Here is a 22,918-nt window from a genome sequence, read left to right as displayed (position 1 = left end):
AAGTATGTATTATATATCCAGAATATGTAGACCCAAGCATAGTTCTTGAGTGAACGTGGCCAACTTAAAAGAGCCATCCAACGTCTCAAATGGCCAAGAGACACTAATCAATCTGCTTTCAGTGCCTCACCCTGAAGAGGATTTCACATTGAAGGTGACAGAGAAAACACCAGCATATAAGTCCAAAAAGATAAAAGAAGCACATCTACTTTCAAAACTCATGTTCTCTAGGTTGGTAATTCTAGTCTGAGGAAGGGAAATTGTGTTTCTTTGAGCAGCCCAAGTATTGCTCCCATACATTCTCAGGTCCAAGCTGCTACTGTGAAAAAAGAGGAACTATTTTCCTTTCAAATATCTGTAGGCACGATTATTTTTAGCCTTTCTTGTAGCAACTTTCTAGCAACCCCAAGAAAACGGGAAGTTTTAGTGGGGAAAAAAAAAATGAGATGACTTTTTTTTTTTTTTTTGCAAGGGCTAACTTCCTCAAGAAATTGAATGTGAGTGGGAACTAAAGGGAATGAATATGTGTCATCTACACATGAAATATCTCCATTCTCCTAAATAAAAATGTTTTTTTAAAAGTAAGCAAAAAGGCCAGGTGTGGTGGCTTATGCCTGTAATCCCAGCACTTTGGGAGGCCAAGGTGGGCAGATCACCTGAGGTGAGGAGTTCGAGAACAGCCTGGCCCACATGGCAAAACCCTGTCTCTACCTGAAAATACAAAAATTAGCCGGGCACTGTGGCAGGTGCCTGTAGTCCCAGCTACTTGGGAGGCTGAGGCAGGAGGATCGCTTGAACCTGGGAGGCAGAGGTTGCAGTGAGCCAAGATCCCGCCATTGCACTCCAGCCTGGGCGACAAAGCGAGACCTCCGTCTAAAAATAAATAAATATAAATAATAAATCAAAAATAGAATAAATCAAGAACAAAAAAGCAAACTTACATTTCTCAAGACAATGCTAATGGGAATTCTCAGTAATCCAGATATTTTTGTCCATCTACACTTATTAATGCATGTAGGATTTAGTACTGGCCACTTAGCTACATGGGAAATATTTTGAGGGTAAGAAACAGAGGGGAGGCATTTATGTAAATCAAAGATAAAATGTGTCAATGACTCCGAATTTATTTTAATGAAAGTAAAATCACCTTCTAGCACCCATCTAATCATGGTGATTTCAGAATATATAGTTCATCCTCATCAGATGCTTCTGACATAAGGAAGAAGTAGAATCAATTTATCCCTTGAAGGATACTGTGGTAGGTATAATTCTAAAAATGGTTCTCCAAGATTTTTATCATAATTCTTAGAACTATTAGTATTATGCTATAGCACGTCTGTCAGTATGATATATTATGGCAAAGGGAACTTTGCAGGTGTAATTAAGGTTATTAATCAGTTTACCTTGACATAGGGAGTTATCCTGAATTACCTAGGTAAGCTGAATCTAATCACATAAGAGATTTAAAATCAGAGAGTTTTCTCTGGCTAGAGGCAGAAGGAGAGGTGAGAGGGAATCAAAGTGCTAGAAGGATTAGAATTGTCAGTGCTGGCTGGGCATGATGGCTCATGCCTGTAATCTCAGCACTTTGGGAGGCCGAAGTGGGCAGATCACTTGAGGTCAGGAGTTCGAGACCAGTCTGGCCAACATGGTGAGACCACATCTCTATGAAAAATACAAAAATCAGCCGGGCTGGTGGCAGGTGCCTGTAATCCCAGCTACTCGGGAGGCTGAGGCAGAAGAATCACTTGAACCTGGGAGATGGAGGTTGTGGTGAGCTGAGATCGTGCCACTGCACTCCAGCCTGGGTGACAAAGCAAGACTCTGTCTCAGAAAAAAAAAAAAAAAAAAAGTGCCAATGCAGAAATGAAAAAAAAAACACATGACAAGGAATACTGGATGCCTCAAGAAGCTGAGAGCAGCTCCTGTCTGACAGCCAGCAAGGAAACAGATGTCAGTTCTAGAACCACAAAATGCTGAATTCTGACAACAACTTGAATGAGTTTTGAAGGGAATTCTTCCCCAGATCTTCAGTTAAGAGCCCAGCCCAACAGATAAATTGACGTCGGCCTTTTGCGACCCTAAATGGAAAAGTCAGTTGAGCTTGCCTATGATTCTGACTTACAGAATTGTGAAACAATGAATGCATATTGTTTTAAGCTGCTAAATTTGTGGTAAATTGTTACATAACAAGGGAAAATATACAGATTTAGAGAGCAATGAGAAGCGCAAAGGGATTTTCCAGAATTGGGGTGCTTCCTAAATCCCAGTCTGTTTCTGCATCTATAGTATAAGCCTGCTATGTGGTAGCATGAAATTTTTAAAAATGGTCCATTTTTCTTTTTCTAATCCTATCAAAGGTATACAGAGAAAGCCTAAATACTAAGACACACTGCCAGCTCCATTTCTGCACCCTTCTTTTTGTTTTCCCTTTCCGCCATAAACGATACATCCATTACTCTCAATCTTGGAAACTTTCTTGCTTCCACTCTGTACCCTCTACAAGGAGGATTCCATCCTCACTCCCTCCCAGGCTGGACTCTGAAGTGCTTCACACGTCACACCCACCCAGTCTGGAGAAAATACTTAGTATGTGTTGCAACTCTGTCCTTGCACCAATGTAATATAGTAGATTTTAGCATTTGCATGTCTCTTGCTGTATCCAGACACAGCTTCAGATTATTTCTATTGATAGCATTTCAGGTATCTCCTAGTTAATAAGATGGCCCACTAGATGATATCTATTTGACATATTCACCTCATCCAGCCATTGCCTCCACCTTTCATTTTTCACTGTTTAAAAATTAAACAAAAACAAACCAGAAACTCTTAATTTCCAAAGTTAATAGGAAGGCAATCTGATTAAAACATGTCAAGGAAGGAATGGCTAATTTGTTTAAGCAAAGCGAGTATCTAAAAGTAGAGTTATTGGCCAGGCGTGGTGGCTCAAGCCTGTAATCCCAACACTTTGGGAGGCCAAGGCAGGCAGATCACCTGAGGTCAGGAGTGCAAGACCAGCCTGACTAACATGGCAAAACCCTGTCTCTACTAAAAATACAAAAATTACCCAGGCTTGGTGGCAGCCACCTGTAATCCAGCTACTCGGGAGGCTGAGGCAGGAGAGTTGTTTGAACCCAGGAGGCAGAAGTTGCTATGAGCCAAGATGGCACCACTGCACTCCAGCCTGGATGAAAAGAGCAAGACTGTGTCTCAAAAATAAAATAAAATAATAGTAGAGTTCTCTATGTGAAGAAATTTCAAGCCATGTGACAAAAGAAGAGTACTCAGAAAATACGAAAAAAATTGTTTGGGGTAGTGTGTTAGTTTGTTCCTGTTGCTACAACAAAATACATTAGACTGAGTAATTTGTAAATATAGATGTTCCTTAACTCATAGTGGGTTACATCCTGATAAACCCATTGTAAGTTGAAAATATCATAAGACAAAAAATGCATTTAATACATCTGACCTACCAAACACCTTAGCTTAGCCTCGCTGCCCTTAAATGTGCTCAGAACACTTACATTAGCCCACAGTTGGGCAAAATCACCTAACACAAAGCTTATTTATGTCAACATGTTGAATATGTTATGGAATTTATTAAATACTGTACCAAATGTGAAAAACAGAATGGTTGTATGGGTACTCAAAGTAGTTTCTACTGAATATGTATGCTTTTGCACCAACATAAAGTCAAAAAATGGTAAGTCAAACTGTATTGAGTTGGGGACTACCCATAACAGAAATGTATTTCTCACAGTTCTGGAGGCTGGGAAGTCCAAGATCAAGGTGCTGGCAAGTTCAGTGTCCACGTCCAAGGTAATGCCTCAACTCCTGTGTCCTCACATAATGGAAGGGACAAGGAATGGAAGAAAAAAGGGGCAAAAAGGGCCAAGTGAGCTCCCTCCAGCCCCTTTATAAGGGCATTAGTTCCACTCATGGGGATTGTTTTCTCCTCTCAGAGGAGACATAATCACCTCACAGAGGGCCCACCTTCGAAGACCTCACCATCACAATTAGTTTTTAACATATGAATTTTGGAGGGACACATTCATTCAAACCATAGCGTAGCTCTTCCAGGAACTTTAGAAGAAAGCTTCAATGCTATCCAACCCTATACTACACTCCTCACCCTTCTACCTGCCTTAATAACAAGAATAAAAAGTAGATGTAAGTGATAGAACTGTGTGAGTGACATACTGTGTTTTTCTTCTTCTGTCATTGAGCTAGAATTCTAAGAAAAGTGAATATAAACAGATCTGAATTGCCTAGGAACAAACACTCTTAACTGAAATATTTAGCCCTCAGTGTTATTTGTTGTGCAGATGGTATCCCACTTCTTTTACCTGAGAGTGGATCCGTAGCAAGAGTCACTTGGTATGTTTCTTACGCTAGGAAGCTTCTGTCTCTCTCTCCCCTTATGCATTCAGTCAATGCTACAGAGACTTCACACAGGAAAACAACTGAACTATACTTACCCAGAGAGAAAGATCCGGATGACTGCATAAAATATGTCTGGATCTACATAATCTGGAGAAGCAATCAAAATGTGAACTTTACTACAGGCAAAGAAAGCAATTGGTTACATGTGCATGGGCCCAGCTGCTCTCCTGGAGCTCCTTGCCTATCTGATATGCACGGAGACCTGGAATGAAAGCTGCAGCAACGGGGGATAGAATGTTCTCTTCTGCAGTTGCCCTCATGGGTGCTCCCAAAACGTCTAAACTATTCCATATGTTGCCCTTTGCTATTTGTGGTTCTTCCTTTCTCTGTACTTAATAATAACAACAACAAAGAGAACAAGGCCATCTTTTAAAATTTCATATTTTAAACAGGTGATGTTTGAGAAAATGAAGGAAGGGGAAAGAAGAAAAGCAGAGAGAATTACCTCTCTCAAGGTTTTCACAGGAGATGAAAACTAAATTCACCGATGCTCAACTGAAGGTCTGAATATTCAGCGAAAGATACAAGAGCGGAGCAAGTGTCCCTTGCCCAGGGATTGCCACACTAGGTCAGAAACAGGTTCACTTAGCTTCATGTTTAGCTACCTTCATTAATATAAACAACTATTTTTGATCTATTCCAATGTTTGGGAACTGATTCTTTCAGTTTACTAACTTGTATGCAAGGAAGCCTGCCCTCTTATTTGTACTAAATTTCTTTTCATCAACTTTTGAAGGTTGTTCTATTGTTTTCACATAGTGGGACCCCTCTGAATTCTGTCACCTGGCATATGCCTATCTTACTGAGATCACTGTCTGTGTCTCTGTTTCTGAGACTATCTATCTATCTATCTATCTATCTATCTATCTATCTATCTCTCTATCTATCTATCTGTCTGTCTAATCTATCTACATCTTTATGTGAGACCTAAATAATAACATCTATTTATCATCTATCTATCATCTATCTATCTATCTATCATCTATCTGTCTGTCTGTCTATCTATCTATCTATCATCTATCTATCTATCTATCTATTTATCTACATCTTTTATGTGAGACCTAAATAATAACATCTCCATACCATCAACTTCCTTTTCCAACCATCATACATAGTCTTTGATCCTATTTCTTCTTCCTGCACCCTAATTTCTCTGAAGCGTCCATGAGCCTGGGTGACTCATGTCTTCCTTCAGCCTCCAGCCCTTTAGATGCTCCTTGGTGGTGCCACATTATGTCTGCTTCATGTGACAATGCCCCATGCGCTAGATTTTTACTGGGTCCTACTTCTATGTCTTTCTTATTTGATGCTGTCTTTTCACCAAAACTGCTAAGAAACTACCACTTTTTGCTGAAGCAGAATGACAGGCAATACTTTAATATTTTGCCCAACTTAACATATTAAAGGAGGAAAAGTGAAATGACCATTTCAGTAGGTGTGAAATATCTTCTACGTAAAATGATTTCAATAGATGTCAAAAAAATCCATTCATGATTAAAACAAACATGCAAAAACTTCAGCTAATTAGGAATAAGAAATGTTCTTAAATGGATAAAAGGAATCCACAGAAAGCCTATGGTACATATTATACTTAACAGTGAAATAGTAAAAGCAATCTTTTTTTAAATGTGAAACTAAACAAGGATCAGCAGTTCCACTCAATACTTGTTAGAGGTCCTAGCCAGGAGAATAAGAAAAAAATTATTAAAAAGAAATAAAAGTTGTAAATTTTATAAATGAAGAAGCAAAGCATGCTACTCAAACAATATGATTTATAAATAGAAAACGCATATAATCTACTAATAATTATTAGAATGAATAATAGTGTTTACCAAGATGCTAGATTTAAGATTAATATTCAGATACCAACATCATTTTTGAAACTGGCAATGAACAGGTAAGAGGCAGTTAAATAGAAAGACACCACATTTATTAGAAACAAAAATATCAAGAAACTATGAATAAAGCAGAAGATAGGTAAGCCCTTTAGCTTGAAAGAAATTGAAGAAAAACTAGTAAATAAAAGGATATATTCTCTTTTTTTCATTTGTTTTAATTTTTTTTTTTTTTTTTGAGATGGAGTCTCGCTCTGTCACCCAGGCTGGAGTGCAATGGCATGATCTTGGCTCATTACAACCTCCACCTCCTGGGTTCAAGCAATTCTCCTGCCTCAGCATCCTGAGTAGCTGGGACTACAAGCACATGTCACCACACCTGGCTAATTCTTGGGTTTTTAGTAGAGATGGTATTTTGCCATGTTAGCCAGGCTGGTCTCGAACTCCTGACCTCAGGTGATCCACCCACCTTGGCCTCCCAACGGGATATATTCTCTTATTCCATGTTCATGGACAGGAAAACTCAATATGAATACCTAAAAGAAGAAATGTGTTGAAGAGAAGATTTCTCTGTCTGGATATATTTCAGGACATGTGACAAAAGAATATTGAGCAATATGAAGAAATGATTTGAGGTGGTTTGCCCAGGAATTTTAGTTATTATTTTATGCTATTCTCTGCCTCTCTATTTGCCTCATTCATGATACAGAAATATTGAACAGAATATCAAAATCAAGTCATTTTTCCCCAAATTAATGTAGATATTTAATAAAATTTGAACAAAATTTCCAACATAGATATTTTATTTATTTATTTATTTTTGGAGATGGAGCCTCACTCTGTCACCCAGGCTGGAGTACAGTGGCATGATCGCAACTCACTGCACCCCCCGCCTGCCGGATTCAAGAGATTCTCCTGCCTCAGCCTCCCGAGTAGCTAGAATTCAAGTGCCCAACGTCCAGCTAATTTTTGTATTTTTAGTAGAGATGGGGTTTCGTCAGGCTGGTCTCCAACTCCTGACCTTAAGTGATCCGCCCTCCTCGGCCTCCCAAAGTGCTGGGATTACAGGCGTGAGCCACCGCGCCCAGCTCCAACATAGATTTTTAAAATGGAACTTGGCTAGATGATTCTAACAGTCTATATGAAGGTCTTAGTCCAGGATAGCACAAGCGACGCTGGAGGAGAAAAGCAGGGTGACGGGGTTTGCTCTACTTGAAAATGAGGAATACCACAAAGCTAGAGTTTTTAAGACAGGTGATATCGTTGCAGGAAAAGACAGATAATGAAACAGAACAGAGAGCCTAGAAAACACACTCATTCATTTTAGAAAATCTGACAAAAGACTGTGCTAATACTGCAGGTTTGTGCTTATCCATAGGAAGGAAACAGAATTTATTTCTTATCTCATACTACTTACAGATAATTATAAGTAGCAAGTAGTAATTATATGTGAATTAAAAACTAAAAAGTGAAAGACAAAACAACTTTAGACGAAAATACATAAAAATGTATTTATGGGCCAAGGCATGGTGGTTCACACCTATAATCCCAGCACTTTGGGAGGTTGAGGCAGGTGGATCACTTGAAGTCAGGAGTTTGAGACCAGCCTGACCAACATGGTGAAACCCTGTCTCCAATAAAAATACAAAAATTAGACTCGTGTGGTGGCACATGCTTATTATCACAGCTACTTGGGAGGCTGAGGCAGGAGAATTGCTGAACCCAGAAGGCAGAGGTTGCAGTGAGCTGAGATCGAGCCACTGCACTCCAGCCTGGACAACAAAGCGAGATTCTGTCTAAACAACAACAAAAAAAAGTATTTATGACTTATGATGATGGAATAATTTCTTATTCAATACCTCTTAAACCACAGACTTTCACAAATGATTTACAGATTGGCTATATTTAAATTAAGAACTTTTACTTTCAAAAGGCATAAGACAAACCATAAAAAATGCAACACATACAATTAACAAAAATCAGCCTTCAGAGTGTATAAAAAACTTATTAAAAAAAAAAGGTAAGATAAAAGCCTAATTCATATAAAAATGAGGAAAGATGGCTGGGTGCAGTGGCTCATTCCTGTAATCCCAGCACTTTGGGAGGCTGAGGCGGGCAGATCACAAGGTCAGGAGTTTGAGACCAGTCTGGCCAACATAGTGAAACCCAATCTCTACTAAAAATACAAAGATTAGCTGGGCATGGTGGTGCGCACTTGTAGTCCCAGCTACTCTGAAGGCTGAGGCAGGAGAATTGCTTGAACCCGGGAAGTGGAGGTTGTGGTGAGCCAAGATCGTGCCACTGCACTCTAGCCTGCAACAGAGCAAGACTCTGTCTCAAAAAAAAAAAAAATGGGAAAAGCCACATATTTTACAGAAAATAGGCTGAATGGTGAGTACCTGTATACACGGAGAGAGAGAGAGAGAGAGAAAGAGGAGATTGTTAACTTATCAGAAATCAGGGAAATCAGCTGGCCACAGTGGCACACGCCTATAATCAATCTTGGTACTTTGAAAGGCCAAGGTGGGAGGACCATTTGAAGCCAGGAGTTCAAGACCAGCCTGGACCATGTAGCGAGACCTTGTTTCTACATAAAAATAATTTTTTTTTAATTTAAAAAGGAAATCAGAGAAATGCAAAGTAAAACCATGATGAAGCACCATTATACACCTATCAGACTGGCAATAAACAAACAAAAGACCGAATGAATGAATTAGTGAATGAAGAAATGAAGTTGACAACACTAAATGTGATGGGGAGGTGGAATTTCAACTTAGTTCAAACATTGTGAAGAACAATTTGGTGTTGGCCAATAAAATTAAAGATGCATGTACAGTCCTGTTGAACAATTCAACTCCCTGGTGTCCACCCTACAGAAAACCTGAAATATGTAAACTTGTAGCTATGGGCATGAATATATGTAATGACATCGCTTTTCATAGCAAAACAAACAAACTCAAAACAAACAAACAGAAATAAGTGCAGAATAAGTAAATTGTAGTCTATTTGTACAAAATGATGCTATATAGTGGTGAAAATGTGCTATGTCTATATGACCAATGTGAATGACCCTTAGTGAAATAGGGAAATTGCAGGAAGAAATTCATACAATTTAATTCTTTTCAGACAAGGTTCAAAACCATACAAAACAAAATAATGTATCATGATAATATGCTGTTTAGGAATACTTTTTTTTTTTTTTTTTTTTTTTTTTAAGACAGAGTCTTGCTTTGTTGCCAGTCTGGAGTGCAGTGGCGTGATCTCAGCTCACTGCAACCTCCACCTCCCGCGTTCAAGCGATTCTCCTGCCTCAGCCTCCTGAGTAACTGGGACTACAGGAACACCACTACACCCAGCTAATTTTTGTATTTTTAGGAGAGACATGGTTTCACCATATTGGCCAGGATGGTCTCAATCTCTTGACTTCATGATCCGACTGCCTGGGCCTTCCAGAGTGCTGGGATTACAGGTGTGATCCACCAAGCCCAGACAGGAATACTTACTTTTTTAATAGTGAAAGTATACTGGATGTTTTATAATCTCCTTAAATAAGTCTTTAAAAATTATCTTTGATTGTTTTTAAAGAAATTAATTTATGAAGTCTAGGTAAGACATGCATTTGGCACACAATTTACAAAGTTCAACAAGGTATCTAATGAGAAGTATGCTTTCCTCCCATTCCTGACCCCAACAATCAATTCCTCTCACCAAAAGCATCCCATGATCACTGGCTGCCTCTGGTGAATGTTTATGGAGAGTATTCTCAGATTGTCTATTGGGCAAGACTTCTAAAGCTTACAATTGACCTTTCTTCTCATCCTCTTGAGGAAGAAAATAAAAAGTTTAACAATGTTGGCCGGGTGTGGTGGCTCACGCCTGTAATCCCAGCACTTTGGGAGACCAAGGTGGTGGATGACCTGAGGTCAAGAGTTTGAGACCAGCCTGGCCAACACGGTGAAATCCTGTTTCTACTAAAAATACAAAAATTAGCTGTGTATGTTGGCAGGTGCCTGTAAAAATAAAAAGTTTAAAAATTGTGGCCAGGCGTGGTGGCTCAGGCCTGTAATCTTAGCACTTTGGGAGACTGAGGCGGGTGGATCACCTGAAGTCAAGAGTTTGAGACCAGCCTGGCCAACATGGTGAAAACCTATTTCTACTAAAAATACAAAAATTAGCCTGGCGTGTTGGCAGGTGCCTGTAATCCCAGCTACTCGGTAGGCTGAGGCAGGAGAATCGCTTGAACCGAGAGGCAGAGGTTGCATTGAGCCAAGATTGCACCACTGCACTCCAGCCTGGGCAACAGAGCAAGACTCTGTCTCAAAAAAAAAAAAAAGAAGAAGAAGAAGCAGAATGAAGCCTAAGACCAATAAATTGAGCAATCCGAAAAGTAGACAGATACAGAGAAACATATACACATAGTCAGGGGAGAAAGATAAACCGACAGCTAACATCTCAATAGCAACCATGGAAACCAGAAGCTTTTGTACTGATATATTCAACATCTAAAAGAATATAGCTGCTAGCAAAAATATCCTTCAGGAATTGAGGAGAAATAAGGCAACTTTTAGAGGGGAGAGTTTACCACCAGCAGACACTCACTAGAGGAAGTCTTAAAGGAGGTACTGAAGGAGTTTCTAAAGGAGTGAGGACAAACTTTAGAAGCAGTAACATGGGGCTGGGTATGGTGGCTCACGCCTGTAATCCTAGCACTTTGGCAGGCTGAGGAAGGCAGATCTTCTGAGCTCAGGAGTTTGACACCAGCCTTGGCAACATGGCAAAACCCCATCTCTACTAAAAATACAAAAAAAATTAGCTGGGTGTGGTGGTGTGTGCCTGTAATCTCAACTACTCGGGAGGTTGAGACATGAGTATTGCTTGAACCGGGGAGGCAGAGGTTGCAGTGAGCCGAGATCATACCATTGCACTCCAGCCTGGGTGACAGAATGAGACTCTGCCAAAAAAAAAAAAAAAAAAATGAAGAAGAAAAAAAGCATTAACATGGGAGGGAGGGTAGTCTGAGTTCTGGAAACAGAGCTCCACACTGGAACTGGTTCCCTTGCAGTCATTTTCTGTCCAACCAAACAGCTGATCAGACATGGGAGCCAGCCAGAGCTGCACTGGAGATGAATGGAGACCGCTGTGTGACACGTGCTTCTGCACTGGGAATTTCCGAAGACTGCACTGGAGGAGTCATTATGTTATACAGACTCGTGATGACAGTGAGGACAGCGTGAATGGTCATGAAGATACAAAAAATGTATATTTTGTTCAAATATACATTTTTCAAAAGAAAGTTGCAGACAACAAAATATACATTTTTGATTGCACATGTCACTAGGATAATGAAACATGCCATATCTCAAATGGGAAATGCCCAAGAAAGTGTTAAAGAATGTGTACGTGTGTTCATCAGCTTTATAACACCTGAGGCAAGTGAAAGATGCCCCCAAGAGAGACGGAAATGACCAGTGGAGAGAACCTTCTCTTTGCCATGTCTACCGCAGTAGGCTTCGACAGTTGTGTGGAACCTCTGAAATTATCCCTTCAGAAACTCAGAAAGGCTATGAAAGGAGAGAAGGGAATTGGTGGAGAAGTCAGGGCTACAGATGGGCTAAGTGAAGAGCTTACAGAATAGGCATTTGCCAGCCAGTCACCAGCCGGCTTCATACCCGCTGCTGGGCAACAGCAAATGTTATGATTTATGTACCACCATAGCAAGAGATTTCTGGTGTTCAACAAATTCTGTTTCCATGCTCTGAAGAAATGATGGGATGGGGAGTGTAAGGAAGTGAGAGTGTGTGATTCTGGAATAGAAATATCAGAAGACAACGATTGGTGAAAAGGTGTCCCTTTGTATATTAAGTAGCTGTAATGTGACTTCCTGATGTTTGACTAGTTGAGGTGTTAATTCTGACTAGAGAATCTTTTTCATAAATGATATTTATTTATTTATTGAGACAGGGTCTCACTCTGTCCCCAGGCTTCAGTGCAATGGTGTGACCTTGGCTCATTGCAGCCTTGAGGTGCATCCTCCCACCTCAGCCTCCTGGGTAGTTGGAACTACAGGCGCTCACCACCATTCCCATCTAATTTTTGTATGTTTTTGTAGAGATGGGATTTTGCTATGTTGCCCAGGCTGGTCTCAAACTCCTGGGCTCAAGTGATCCTGCCTTAGCCTCCCAAAGTGCTTGGATTACAGGCGTGAGCCACCATATCTGGCAATGATTTTTTTTTTTACTTTGGATTTTAAAAGTATAAAATATTTTTGTTCCCTAGGAGAGTTTATTCTTCTGTAAGACTCCTGCATGCATTGTATATTACAATTTATTACTGTCAGAAATTTGTAGACAGTTTCTTATTTTCATATTGAGTCATGCCACTTTTGTAATTCAGGAAGCAGCTGGGTTAATTCATAAAGTCTGCTCTTTTAATAAAATATAATGGTAGAGTTCATTTTGAATGCAAGTTGCTTGTATATGAATTTGTATTTGTCTTGGTTATATATCTTGCATGATAGTTTAGCTAGTGTGTTAGCATTTACTGTATTTATTAAAATGATTTCTTTTGTAAAGCATTCATAGCTTGAGCAGCACCATTTTTCAACAGTGTAACTGAGTAAGTGTGAATGCAGAAGAAAATATTGTCTGCCCTATTAAACTTGGTGCCGATAACGGTGTTTACGATGTTCATTGTGCCTGTTAATGAAGTTTTAGTTATTGGAGCTTTTGCTAACACTAGATTTGTCTTTGAGTTACATTATTAAGAGTGTTGGAATTCATTTAAGTCTAATGTAGTTCTAGTGCTCGTAAAATGGTGCCCTTTCATTTGGTATAATTTTTTTCAAACCATATCTTCAAGTACTATAGTATTATCCTTCAGAAGAATTTTAGGCTTGATGCGGTGGCTCATGCCTGTAATTCCCAGCTGTAGGGGCCAGCCCTACGGGGTCTGTGGGTTTTTCTCCTCCTGTGTGGAGACGAGAGATTGTAGAAACAAAGACACAAGACAAAGAGAGAATAAAAGACAGCTGGGCCCGGGGTACCGCTACCACCAAGATGCGGAGACGGGTAGTGGCCCCGAATGCCAGACTGCGCTGTTATTTATTGGATACAAGACAAGGGGCAGGGTAAGGAGTATGAGTCATCTGCAGTGACAGGTAAGGTCACACAAGTCACGTGTCCACTGGACAGGGGACCCTTCCCTGTTTGGCAGCTGAGGCGGAGAGAGAGAGGTGACAGCTTACGCCATTACTTCTGCATTTCAAAGACTTTTAGTACTTTCACTAATTCTGCTACTGCTATCTAAAAGGCAGAGCCAGGTGTTCAGGGTTGAACATGAAAACGGATTAGGAGCGTGACCGCTGAAGCACAGCATCACAGGGAGACGGTTAGGCCTCCAGATGACTGCAGACAGGCCTGACTCATGTCAGGCCCTCCACAAGAGGTGGTGAAGCAGAGTCTTCTCTAACTCCCCCGGGGAAAGGGAGACTCCCTTTCCCGGTCTGCTAAGTAACGAGTGCCTTTTCTAGGCACTGACGCTACCGCTAGAGCGCAGTCCGCTAGGTGACGGGCATCTTCCCAGACGCTGGCATTACCGCTAGACCAAGGAGCCCTCTAGTGGCCCTGTCCGGGCATAACAGAAGGCTCACACGTCTTCTGGTTACTTCTCACCCTGTCCCTTTAGCTCCTATCTCTGTATGGCCTGGTTTTTCCTAGGTTATAATTGTAGAGCAAATATTATTATAATACTGGAATAAAGAGTAGTGCTACAAACTAATGAAGAATGATATTCATATGTAATCATATCTATAATCTATTTCTAGTATAACTATTCTTATTCTATATGTTTTCTTCATTATACTGGAACAGCTCGTGCCCTCTGTCTCTTGCCTTGGCACCTGGGTGGGTTGCCGCCCACACCCAGCACTTTGGGAGGCCGAGGCAGGTGGATCACTTGAGGTCAGGAGTTAGAGACCAGCCTGGCCAACATGGTGAAACCCCATCCCTAGTAAAAATACAAAAAATTAGCAGGGCGTGGTGGCATGCACCTGTAATCCCAGTTTCTTGGGAGGCTGAGGCAGGAGGATCACTTGAACCTGGGAGGCAGAGGTTGCAGTGAGCCGAGATCACGCCACTGCACTCCAGCCTGGGTAACAGAGCAAGACTCCATCTCAAAAAAAAAGAAGAAGAAGAAGAAAAAGAATTTTATAGGCTGATGGTAAATGTCCTCATTTTGCCTTTTAATTGAAATGTTAAGGTTCCTATTATACCATCAGGCTTCATTGTGTGTACAGACTTTTTGCATGGGTGAGTGAATCGCTGGAGAGGCAAGCGAGGGCTATGAACAGTGTGAATAGAGGCCATCAACTACTAGTGTGCTCTTGATCTTTGCAGTAAACTAAGCTTAGATAATATAACATCATATAATTTTTTAGTATTTAGTTTGGTTGTTTCCTTTTTAAAGTGAGGGTTTGTATTTTCTCAATTATTCTTTAGTGTTAATTAATCTGAAGGGTTTTTTTAAATGGTTAATATCAAAAAGTGCTAAAAGGAAGTTTGGGTGAATGTCATTTCTGATGGATACTCCAGTTTATAAGGTAGGAACAATTTCCCAGATTCAGGCTGAACAGACACATTTACTCTGCCAAAATGACCCTCTAGGGGCATATTTGGGCTAATCGGAGTTTAGTAACTTCCACACTTTCTAACCCTATTTAAAAAATAATCAGGCCAGGCGCGGTGGCTCATGCCTGTAATCCCAGCACTTTGGGAGGCCGAGGTGGGCAGATCACCTAAGGTCAGGAGTTCGAGATCAGCCTGACCAACATGGAGAAACCCCGTCTCTACTAAAAATACAAAAAATTACCCGGGCGTGGTGGCGCATGCCTATATTCCCAGCTACTCGGGAGGCTGAGGCAGAAGAATTACTTAAACCTAGGAGGCAGAGGTTGTGGTGAGCCGAGATGGCGCCATTGCACCCCAGCCTAGGCAACAAGAGCGAAACTCCATCTCAAAAAAAAAAAAAGAAAGAAAGAAAAAGAAACAATCTTCATTATAGAAAATTCAAATTGAAAAGAAGGAGGGAAGAAGTTAAGCAAAATCAACTATTATCCTCTGTGTTGAAATAATCAACGTAAATATTTTAATAAATATCATTTGTCCTTTTATTTTGCTAAATATGTATATTTTTATTAAAATGCACTCATATTATGCAAGTTATGTAGCCTGCTTTTTTCACTTAACAGTATATTGTGAACGTCTTTTCTTTATTTTTTTGGCGGGGACAGAGTCTCACTCTGTCGCCCAGGCTGGAGTGCAGTGGCAGGATCTAGGCTCACTGCAACCTCCACCTCCCAGGTTCAAGTGATTCTCCTGCCTCAGCCTCCTGAGTAGCTAGGATTACAGGCATGTGCCACCATGCCCAGCTAACTTTTGTGTTTTTACTACAGATGGAGTTTCACCATGTTGGCTACCCTGCCCTCGAACTCCTGACCTCATGTGATCCACCTGCCTCTTCCTCTCAGTGTGCTGGGATTACAGGCTTGAGCCACCATGTCTGGCCTGTGAACATCTTTTCTAGGTCAAAAAGATAAATAAAGAAATGTTTGTATGATTTTATTATCATATAGAATTTATTAAAGGAGAATCTCAGTGTTAATTACTTTCCAGTTGAGTTTAGACAAAATAAGTTCACAGGCTAAGATGGAAAATTCCTTCCATGAAATCAAGTGAACTAATGAGAAACGAAGAGTAGCAGAAGTTCACACTGCAGCTTAGCCCCAATTTACTCAATAAGAAACCTGATTTAAAGGCATACACTAAATTGTTAGGAAGAAACCCTTCGACTCCTCATTACTGCTAAAAGAAAAAATTCTTAACACTGCCAATGTGCCAATGGGTCAAGCAAAAGCTGGAAATTCTGTTAATTTAGAAGTAAATAAAGGCAAACATTTCCACAGCTTTTTGAGGAGAAAAATATCCTTCACCTTTTCTGAGAAGAACATTACTTCCTAGAGAACAGGGGCGATCAGTAAGCATGCCAAAAAAAAGAACTACAACAAAAAAAAATGTCTTAATAATCTCAACACTTGAAAGTCTGAAAATAGTTTAACCTTCCAATGAGTCAGAAAGCTCAGATCTGGCTGAGTCGCTGGAAACCAACTCCAAAGAAGGACTGGATGCAGCTCCGGCAGACACGCACAGTTGACAGGCAATAGGCAGTGGCAGGCTGACATAGATATGGTTATGTTTCTAGTACCGTGTGGACTTCTGCCTTATGGGGGCAGATTATGAAAATAGACCAGGCTGGTTCTGTCTTCCACTCAGAAGTGAGCACTGTACAAAACTGAGAAAAGCTGGGCAAAGGACTAGTGACTCAGGTACCAGGAAGGTGGCTCTCCAAAAGGCCACTGCAGTCTGCAACAGGCATTTTCTACTCAGCCCTGAGTGTGTAGGGGTCTATGTGCCTGGAAAGGAAGTATTTATGGGTGAAGGGATTAGAGCTCATGACTCTTGCTAAAGCTGGGCTCTGAAAGAAGCAATTGTTCGGTACGCTCCATTTTGGGGAATGGAAGCAGAGGGAAAAAGTCCAGCCAAGCTCTATTTATCATGCAGAAGAAAGTTTATCATTACAAACCAGAGACAATGACTTGAGCATTCATGTGATTCCTTAAATCTTGCAGTTTCTAGTGTTTGTTACTATTTTTATAACTTTATTTCTTGTGGTTACTATTGCTGCATAGAAACCACTCCAAACGTAGGGGTGTGAAAAAACCACTATATTCTGCTGATGGGGAATCTGGGCACGACAAGGTGGCAATGGCTTGTCTCTGCTCCACAGTGGCTGCTGCCTCAGTTGGGAAGACTTCAAGACAGGACATAAGTTGGGGTGGGAGCCTAGAACCATCTGAAGGCACCTTTACTCCTGGGCAGAAGCCAACTGGGGAACCCACACATGGCTCTTTGATGTGGTTTGCCTGTGTGGTTTGCACAGTAGAGTGGTCTCAGGGTAGGTGGAGTTTTTACCTAGTGGCTCAGGACACAAGGTTGAACCTGCATCACCTTTTCTAGTCTTGCCTCAGAAGTCTGTGCTATCCCCTCTACTACGTTCTATTGGCGACACGTACATCACAAGTAGGGGCACAGAGTCCACCCCTGGTTGAAAGAAATGCCCAGGCCACGCTGTGCAGGAATGTGCAGGATGGCACAGGGCCATCTTTAGAAAACGCAGTGCAATCCATTCAGCTATTTCTCCATATAGATGAATGTGACTAGGAGTAAAACATTGAAACGAAATTATGTCTATGTGGGAAAATGTGCCTTTTGAGAAAACAAGGGTGGTAGCCCTGGGACCTCCTCAGAAGATGAGACCTCCTGCAGAGGCTGAGCAGGAGAGCACAGCGGGTTGGCCTGGGCCTAAGAAGTGAGTCTGGGCTGGGCGCAGTGGCTCACAGCTGTAATCCCAGCACTTTGGAAGGCCAAGGTGGGCAGATCATCTGAGGTCAGGAGTTCGAGACCAGCCTGGTCAAAATGGCAAAACCCCATCTCTACTAAAAATACAAAAATTAGCCAGGAGTGCATGCCTGTAATCCCAGCTACTAGGGAGACAGAAGCAAGAGAATCGCTTGAACCCGGGAGGTAGAGGTTGCAGTGAGCCGAGATCGCGCCACTGCACTCCAGCCTGGGCGACAGAGTGAGACTGTGAAATAAATAAATAAATAAATAAAGTGCATCTGAAAGTGAGCCCTAGGAAAGTCTGTGACAGTTAGACACTGCATGCACCATCTTACTGCTACATGCACTGGGACCTGGTGGAAGGTTTCTCATAATCTTCCAAAATTACTTCCTTGTGCTCATCCATGTGATCTGAAGACACCTGCAGTATCTCCCTAATAGCCTTGATATCCTAAGTGATGGACTCAGGCTTTCTTGGCAAAGCTAAAACACATCTCATCTCATTTCAGCTTGGCAAAGCCACCATACAACTTAGGGGAGTTGTTTGGAGAAGACCTACTGATGCGATCATGAGGGCTTTAAAATTAAAATTCAAGGAAATAGAGAAAATACAAATATAAAACCAGGAAGTGGATAATACCTTATCCTATGACTTCAGATAGATTTCTACTACTGCTGAGAGGCTGGGATGACAAATTATATCTACTTTTTTAATACAGGGTAATAAAGCTTGGCAGTACCTAGCGTCTTTCTGCCTCCCTCCTGTCCTGCTTCTTGTAAACACTCTCTTTTCCCAGAATCTTTCTTTCCTATAGGGAAGCAAGATTCAGGGAAAGTGATACTTAGACTCTGATTTTCTCTTGTTAAGAAACCACAGCCCTCTCTCACATCCTGCTTAACACATACATTCTTCAGATTCCTCTGAGAGAAGAATTTGAAGAGCCTCCCTGATGTTGGAAACTGAATGCAGTAACCAGAATAAGATGTAACCGGTCCAGGAAGGTTGGGCCCCGTAATTGACCATGCCTGTGTTAACCAGATTAACAGGGAGAGGCTCCCTAATGGAAACTGATATTTATTCTGGAATAGGGCATTGCAACGGGAATACGTGTGCCATAATAAACCATGTGGGTATTCAGAGAGATAAAGGAAGACAAAGGTTTTTAAAGGAAAAATGGGGACAATTACATAACTGTTTTTGAGATCATTATCCTTGGCTATGAGCCTCAATAAAAAGCGTGGCACAAGGCCAATGTTGGAAAGGCAGTTGCTGGGCAGATGTCGTTGTGTAAGTTTTTTGTGTGTGTAAGGTTGTGATGGCCTTTGTGCAAGGTGCTGATTTTTTCAGTCCTTTGGAAAAGATTTTGTTACCAGGCATTTATGCATGGGAGTTCTCTCTTTGTAGCCTTCCCCAGCTCTATTTGTCAAGGTTTAAAAATTTTTCTTCAACACAAGTGACTCCATTTTGATTCTGACAACTTTCCTACCTTTGACAACTCAGCCTGCCCTAGCTACAGAAAGGGAGCATAGGCCATCCATTAGACAAGGCTTAAAACCAAGGTCAGACATCTCAGGAACAAACAGAGGAGGTTAGAATAAAAGGGGCATTAGAGAGTGTAGACAAACTGCTCTGCAGTACCTAACACTGAGAGATGGGGCACGCGTGACCAACATTACTGTGCATCCCATCCCCTCCTCTCAAGATTCAGGCAAGACCTCAACATGCCTAAGAAATATCTGACTACTGCAGAAGGGAAACCATCTTAATCACGGGAGAATATAAAGGAGAGGGAGAATAGAAAGCTGTGACAATAGCTCTCCAAGATAATGTTTAACCTAAAACAAAGATAGTCCAGCAGCGTCATCTGGTGGATAAATGTATCATCACCCCCTTCAGGACATCCCTGGTCTCCAGGCCCTCCTCCCCCAATCTTTCAGGAGCTTCGGAAGCATCTTACCATGCATCTGTCCTAAGGTTTTGGTGATGTCCTGAATAGATAGTCTCAGTCCCTGCAGGGCTTGGAGCAGGGCCTCCTGGTTGGGCTGCAAGATAGCATTCGTGGCCTGAACAAGAGCCTGGGGATGAGATTCATGTACACAACTTATTAGCACTCCCTTAAAGTCCCTGCAAGCAGAGTAAGCCTCATACTGTGGGAACCCAGGGGAGACTGGACAGTTTGTCAGAACTTCCTGGGAACATCGTAAGCTAGATCCACTGTGGGGTCGGCCTGACAGAGAGAGGCTCCCTGGGGACCTCCCAGACATACCCCTAGGTAAGTGTTTCTGGAATTTCATCTGGCTGTTACTTCTTGCACCTCCCAAGGGCCTGAGTACTATTATTTTACTCTTTACTTCTCTGGGATTTGTCACATATTATGATCAGTTCTACTTCTGCATCTCCAACTGGGGTATCCTTGCTCCGAAGCTCTCACATAAAGTCAGATTTAAATGGTTTGGCTCTGTGTCCCCACCCAAATCTCATCTTGGATTGTAATCCCCACACGCTGATGGAGGGACCTGGTGGGAGGCGATTGAATTATGAGGGTGGGCTCTCCCATACTGTTCTCATGACAGGAGGGAGAGTTTTCACAAAATCTGATGGTATAAAAGTGTTTGGCACCTCCCCTCTTTGCTCTCTCTCTCTCTCCTGCTGCCTTGTGAAGAGGTTCTTGCTTCCCCTTCACTTTCCTCCATGGTTGTAAGTTTTCTGAGGCCTCCCCATCCATGCAGAACTATGAGTCAATTAAACCTCTTCCCTTTATAAATTACCCAGTCTCAGGTAGTATGTTTATAGCAGTGTGAAAATGGACTAATACACAGACAGATTCTACAGAGTCCCCAGCTCTAGAATCCCCTCTGCTGGGAAGACCTCCTTGTCTTCCTTGAGTCTCTACTTCATCTGAACTACACTTGGAAGGCCGATATTTGATTCTGTATCTTCCAATGGACTAAACACATGGATGAGAACTGAAGTAACCATGGAGTTTAACTATTGAGAGAGAAAGAAAGCACTATAATATACCGCAATGGGTCACCCCATTGAGGATACAGTAGGTGCTCAACATATGCTTATCAAGGGAGGTAGTGTTGGCTGGGCAGGGTGGCTCACACCTGCAATCCCAGCACTTTGGGAGGCTGAGGCAAGTGGATCACGAGGTCAGGAGTTCGAGGCCAGCCTAACCAACATGATGAAACCCTGTCTCTACTAAAAACACAAAAATTAGCCAGGCATGGTGGCGTGCGCTACTTAGGAGACTGAGGGAGGAGAATCACTTGAACCTGGGAGGCGGAGGTTGCAGTGAGCTAAAACCACGCCATTGCACTCAGGCCTGAGTGACAGAGCGAAGGCAGAAATCTAACTGAAATATTTTTAGGCAAGGCATTAATGCTGTAGCTGATCACAGGCTGCATCACTGTCTTTCGTCTTCTATCCAGCCTTCCTGGTACCTGTCTGACTCCTGAAGAATTCCCAGTTTGAGGCCCAGTGCAGTGGCTCACACCTATAATCCACGTTAATCCATCTTCATCCACTTTATCCATCATGAGCTTCTGTCGGGGCTGGGAAAATATCTGTCTTGTTCTATCCAATTTCTCATTGCCCAAAACAATGCCTGTTTGTTGAATGGACAAAAGGTCCATTCCAAGTTTTATAGGAATTGAGAAAAGGGAGCAAATATGGTGGCCTAGAGCTTAGATCTCTTCTCTCAGACTTGAACTAAGCAGGGCAAGGTCTATGTTCATTTGTATTGAGAAATCCACTGCAGGAAAGGCACTGAGTGGGAAGTAAAGCTCAAGCTCATTTAAAAAGAAAAGGTGCTATCAAGTGAGAAGATACCTTTATCCCAGGCGCTGCTGCTTTCTCCACCAAAGCAGTCACCAGTATAAAACCATGCAGGCTCTCTCCCCCAGGAAGTGAGATGATGGTCTCCAGGTTCCTTGGGAAGGAGAGGAGCACATGGTTAGAGGTGTGGAGACTGTACCATGAGTACTCACTGCCCAGAAGTCCCTGCTGAGTTAGATAACTGCAGGGTGGAATCACTGCACAACTTTTTCCTCTCCATAAGACAGCCTTGAGGATGGGCATCTACCTTCAGCAACATTCAGGGAGGAAAGAGAACAGATAAGTTCAATCTCATGTTCACCCGACAGGCAGCCTCCCAATGTCTAGCATGGACCTGATGGTCCTGGACCATTTCCGCAGTGGAATAACTGGCTGAATGAGAAGTTCCTAGTAAGAGATGTAGCTGATTCTCCACAGGGCTAGAGAGACCCAGGCAACAGCTAAGTCCATGCTCTTTTTTTACAGGTATGAAACCATGGCCCAGAGAAGCAAAGCAGCTTGTCCAAGGTCATATAGCCAGCTAATCGCAGGACCAGGCTGGGAAGAGTTTCACGACTCAGGCTAGTACTGCCTCTAATCCATTTATACGTGTATTAGTTCGTTCTCACACTGCTATAAAGAACTACCTGAGACTGGATAATTTATAAAGAAACGAGGTGTAATTGACTCAGAGATCCTTAGGCTTACCAGGAAGCATGGTTAGGAGGCCTCTTGAAACTTTTCAATCATGGTGGAAGGGGAAGGAAGCATCTTACATGGTGGCAGGAGGTAGGGGGAAGTGCCGCACTTTTAAACCATCAGATCTTGTGAGAACTGGCCATGCGCAGTGGCTCACGCCTGTAATTCCAGCACTTTGGGAGAGTGAGGTAGGCAGATTACCTGAGGTCAGGAGTTCGAGATCAGCCTGGCCAACATAGTGAAATTCCGTCTCTACTAAAAATACAAAAATTAGCCAGGCGTGGCGGGGCATGCCTGTAATCCCAGCTACGCAGGAGACTGAGGCAAGAGGTTGCAGTGAGCCGAGATGACACCACTGCACTCCAGCCTGGGTGATACAGTGAGACTCTGTTGCAATAATAATAATAATAGCAATAATAATAATGAGATATTGTGAGAACTCACTCACCATCATGAGAACAGCATTGGGGAAATCCACCCCCATGATCCTGTCACCTCTCACTGGGTCCCTCTCCTGACATGTGGGGATTACAATTTGACATGAGATATAGGTGGGAACGCAGAGCCAAATTCTATCTATCTATCTATCTATCTAGCTAGCTAGCTATCTTTCTATCTCAGTGCTGTACAATTGAATGGGGTCTGGAAGGCTGTTACACAGGAATCAT

The 22,918-nt window shown here is 42.0% G+C and overlaps 1 protein-coding gene and 1 pseudogene across 1 annotated transcript in view; one reads left to right on the top strand and one right to left on the bottom strand.

The window, feature by feature from the left end:
* Positions 1–22,918, bottom strand: part of IDO2 (indoleamine 2,3-dioxygenase 2) — an 87,111-nt gene that overhangs the window by 6,629 nt on the left and 57,564 nt on the right. Inside the window, exons 7-9 of the mRNA XM_055296383.2 lie at positions 21,567–21,666; positions 19,690–19,807; positions 4,479–4,530 (exon numbers count right to left, since the gene is read on the bottom strand). Coding sequence (XP_055152358.2) covers positions 4,479–4,530; positions 19,690–19,807; positions 21,567–21,666 — 270 coding nt within the window. The remainder of the gene's footprint in view (positions 1–4,478; positions 4,531–19,689; positions 19,808–21,566; positions 21,667–22,918) is intronic.
* Positions 6,333–12,037, top strand: LOC129491946 (nuclear transcription factor Y subunit beta-like; annotated as a pseudogene).

Source organism: Symphalangus syndactylus, chromosome 10, assembly GCF_028878055.3.
Source record: "Symphalangus syndactylus isolate Jambi chromosome 10, NHGRI_mSymSyn1-v2.1_pri, whole genome shotgun sequence".
Taxonomy (NCBI): domain Eukaryota; kingdom Metazoa; phylum Chordata; class Mammalia; order Primates; family Hylobatidae; genus Symphalangus; species Symphalangus syndactylus.
The sequence above is the reverse complement of the archived record's forward strand: the minus strand, read 5'-3'. Positions and strand labels throughout refer to the sequence as shown.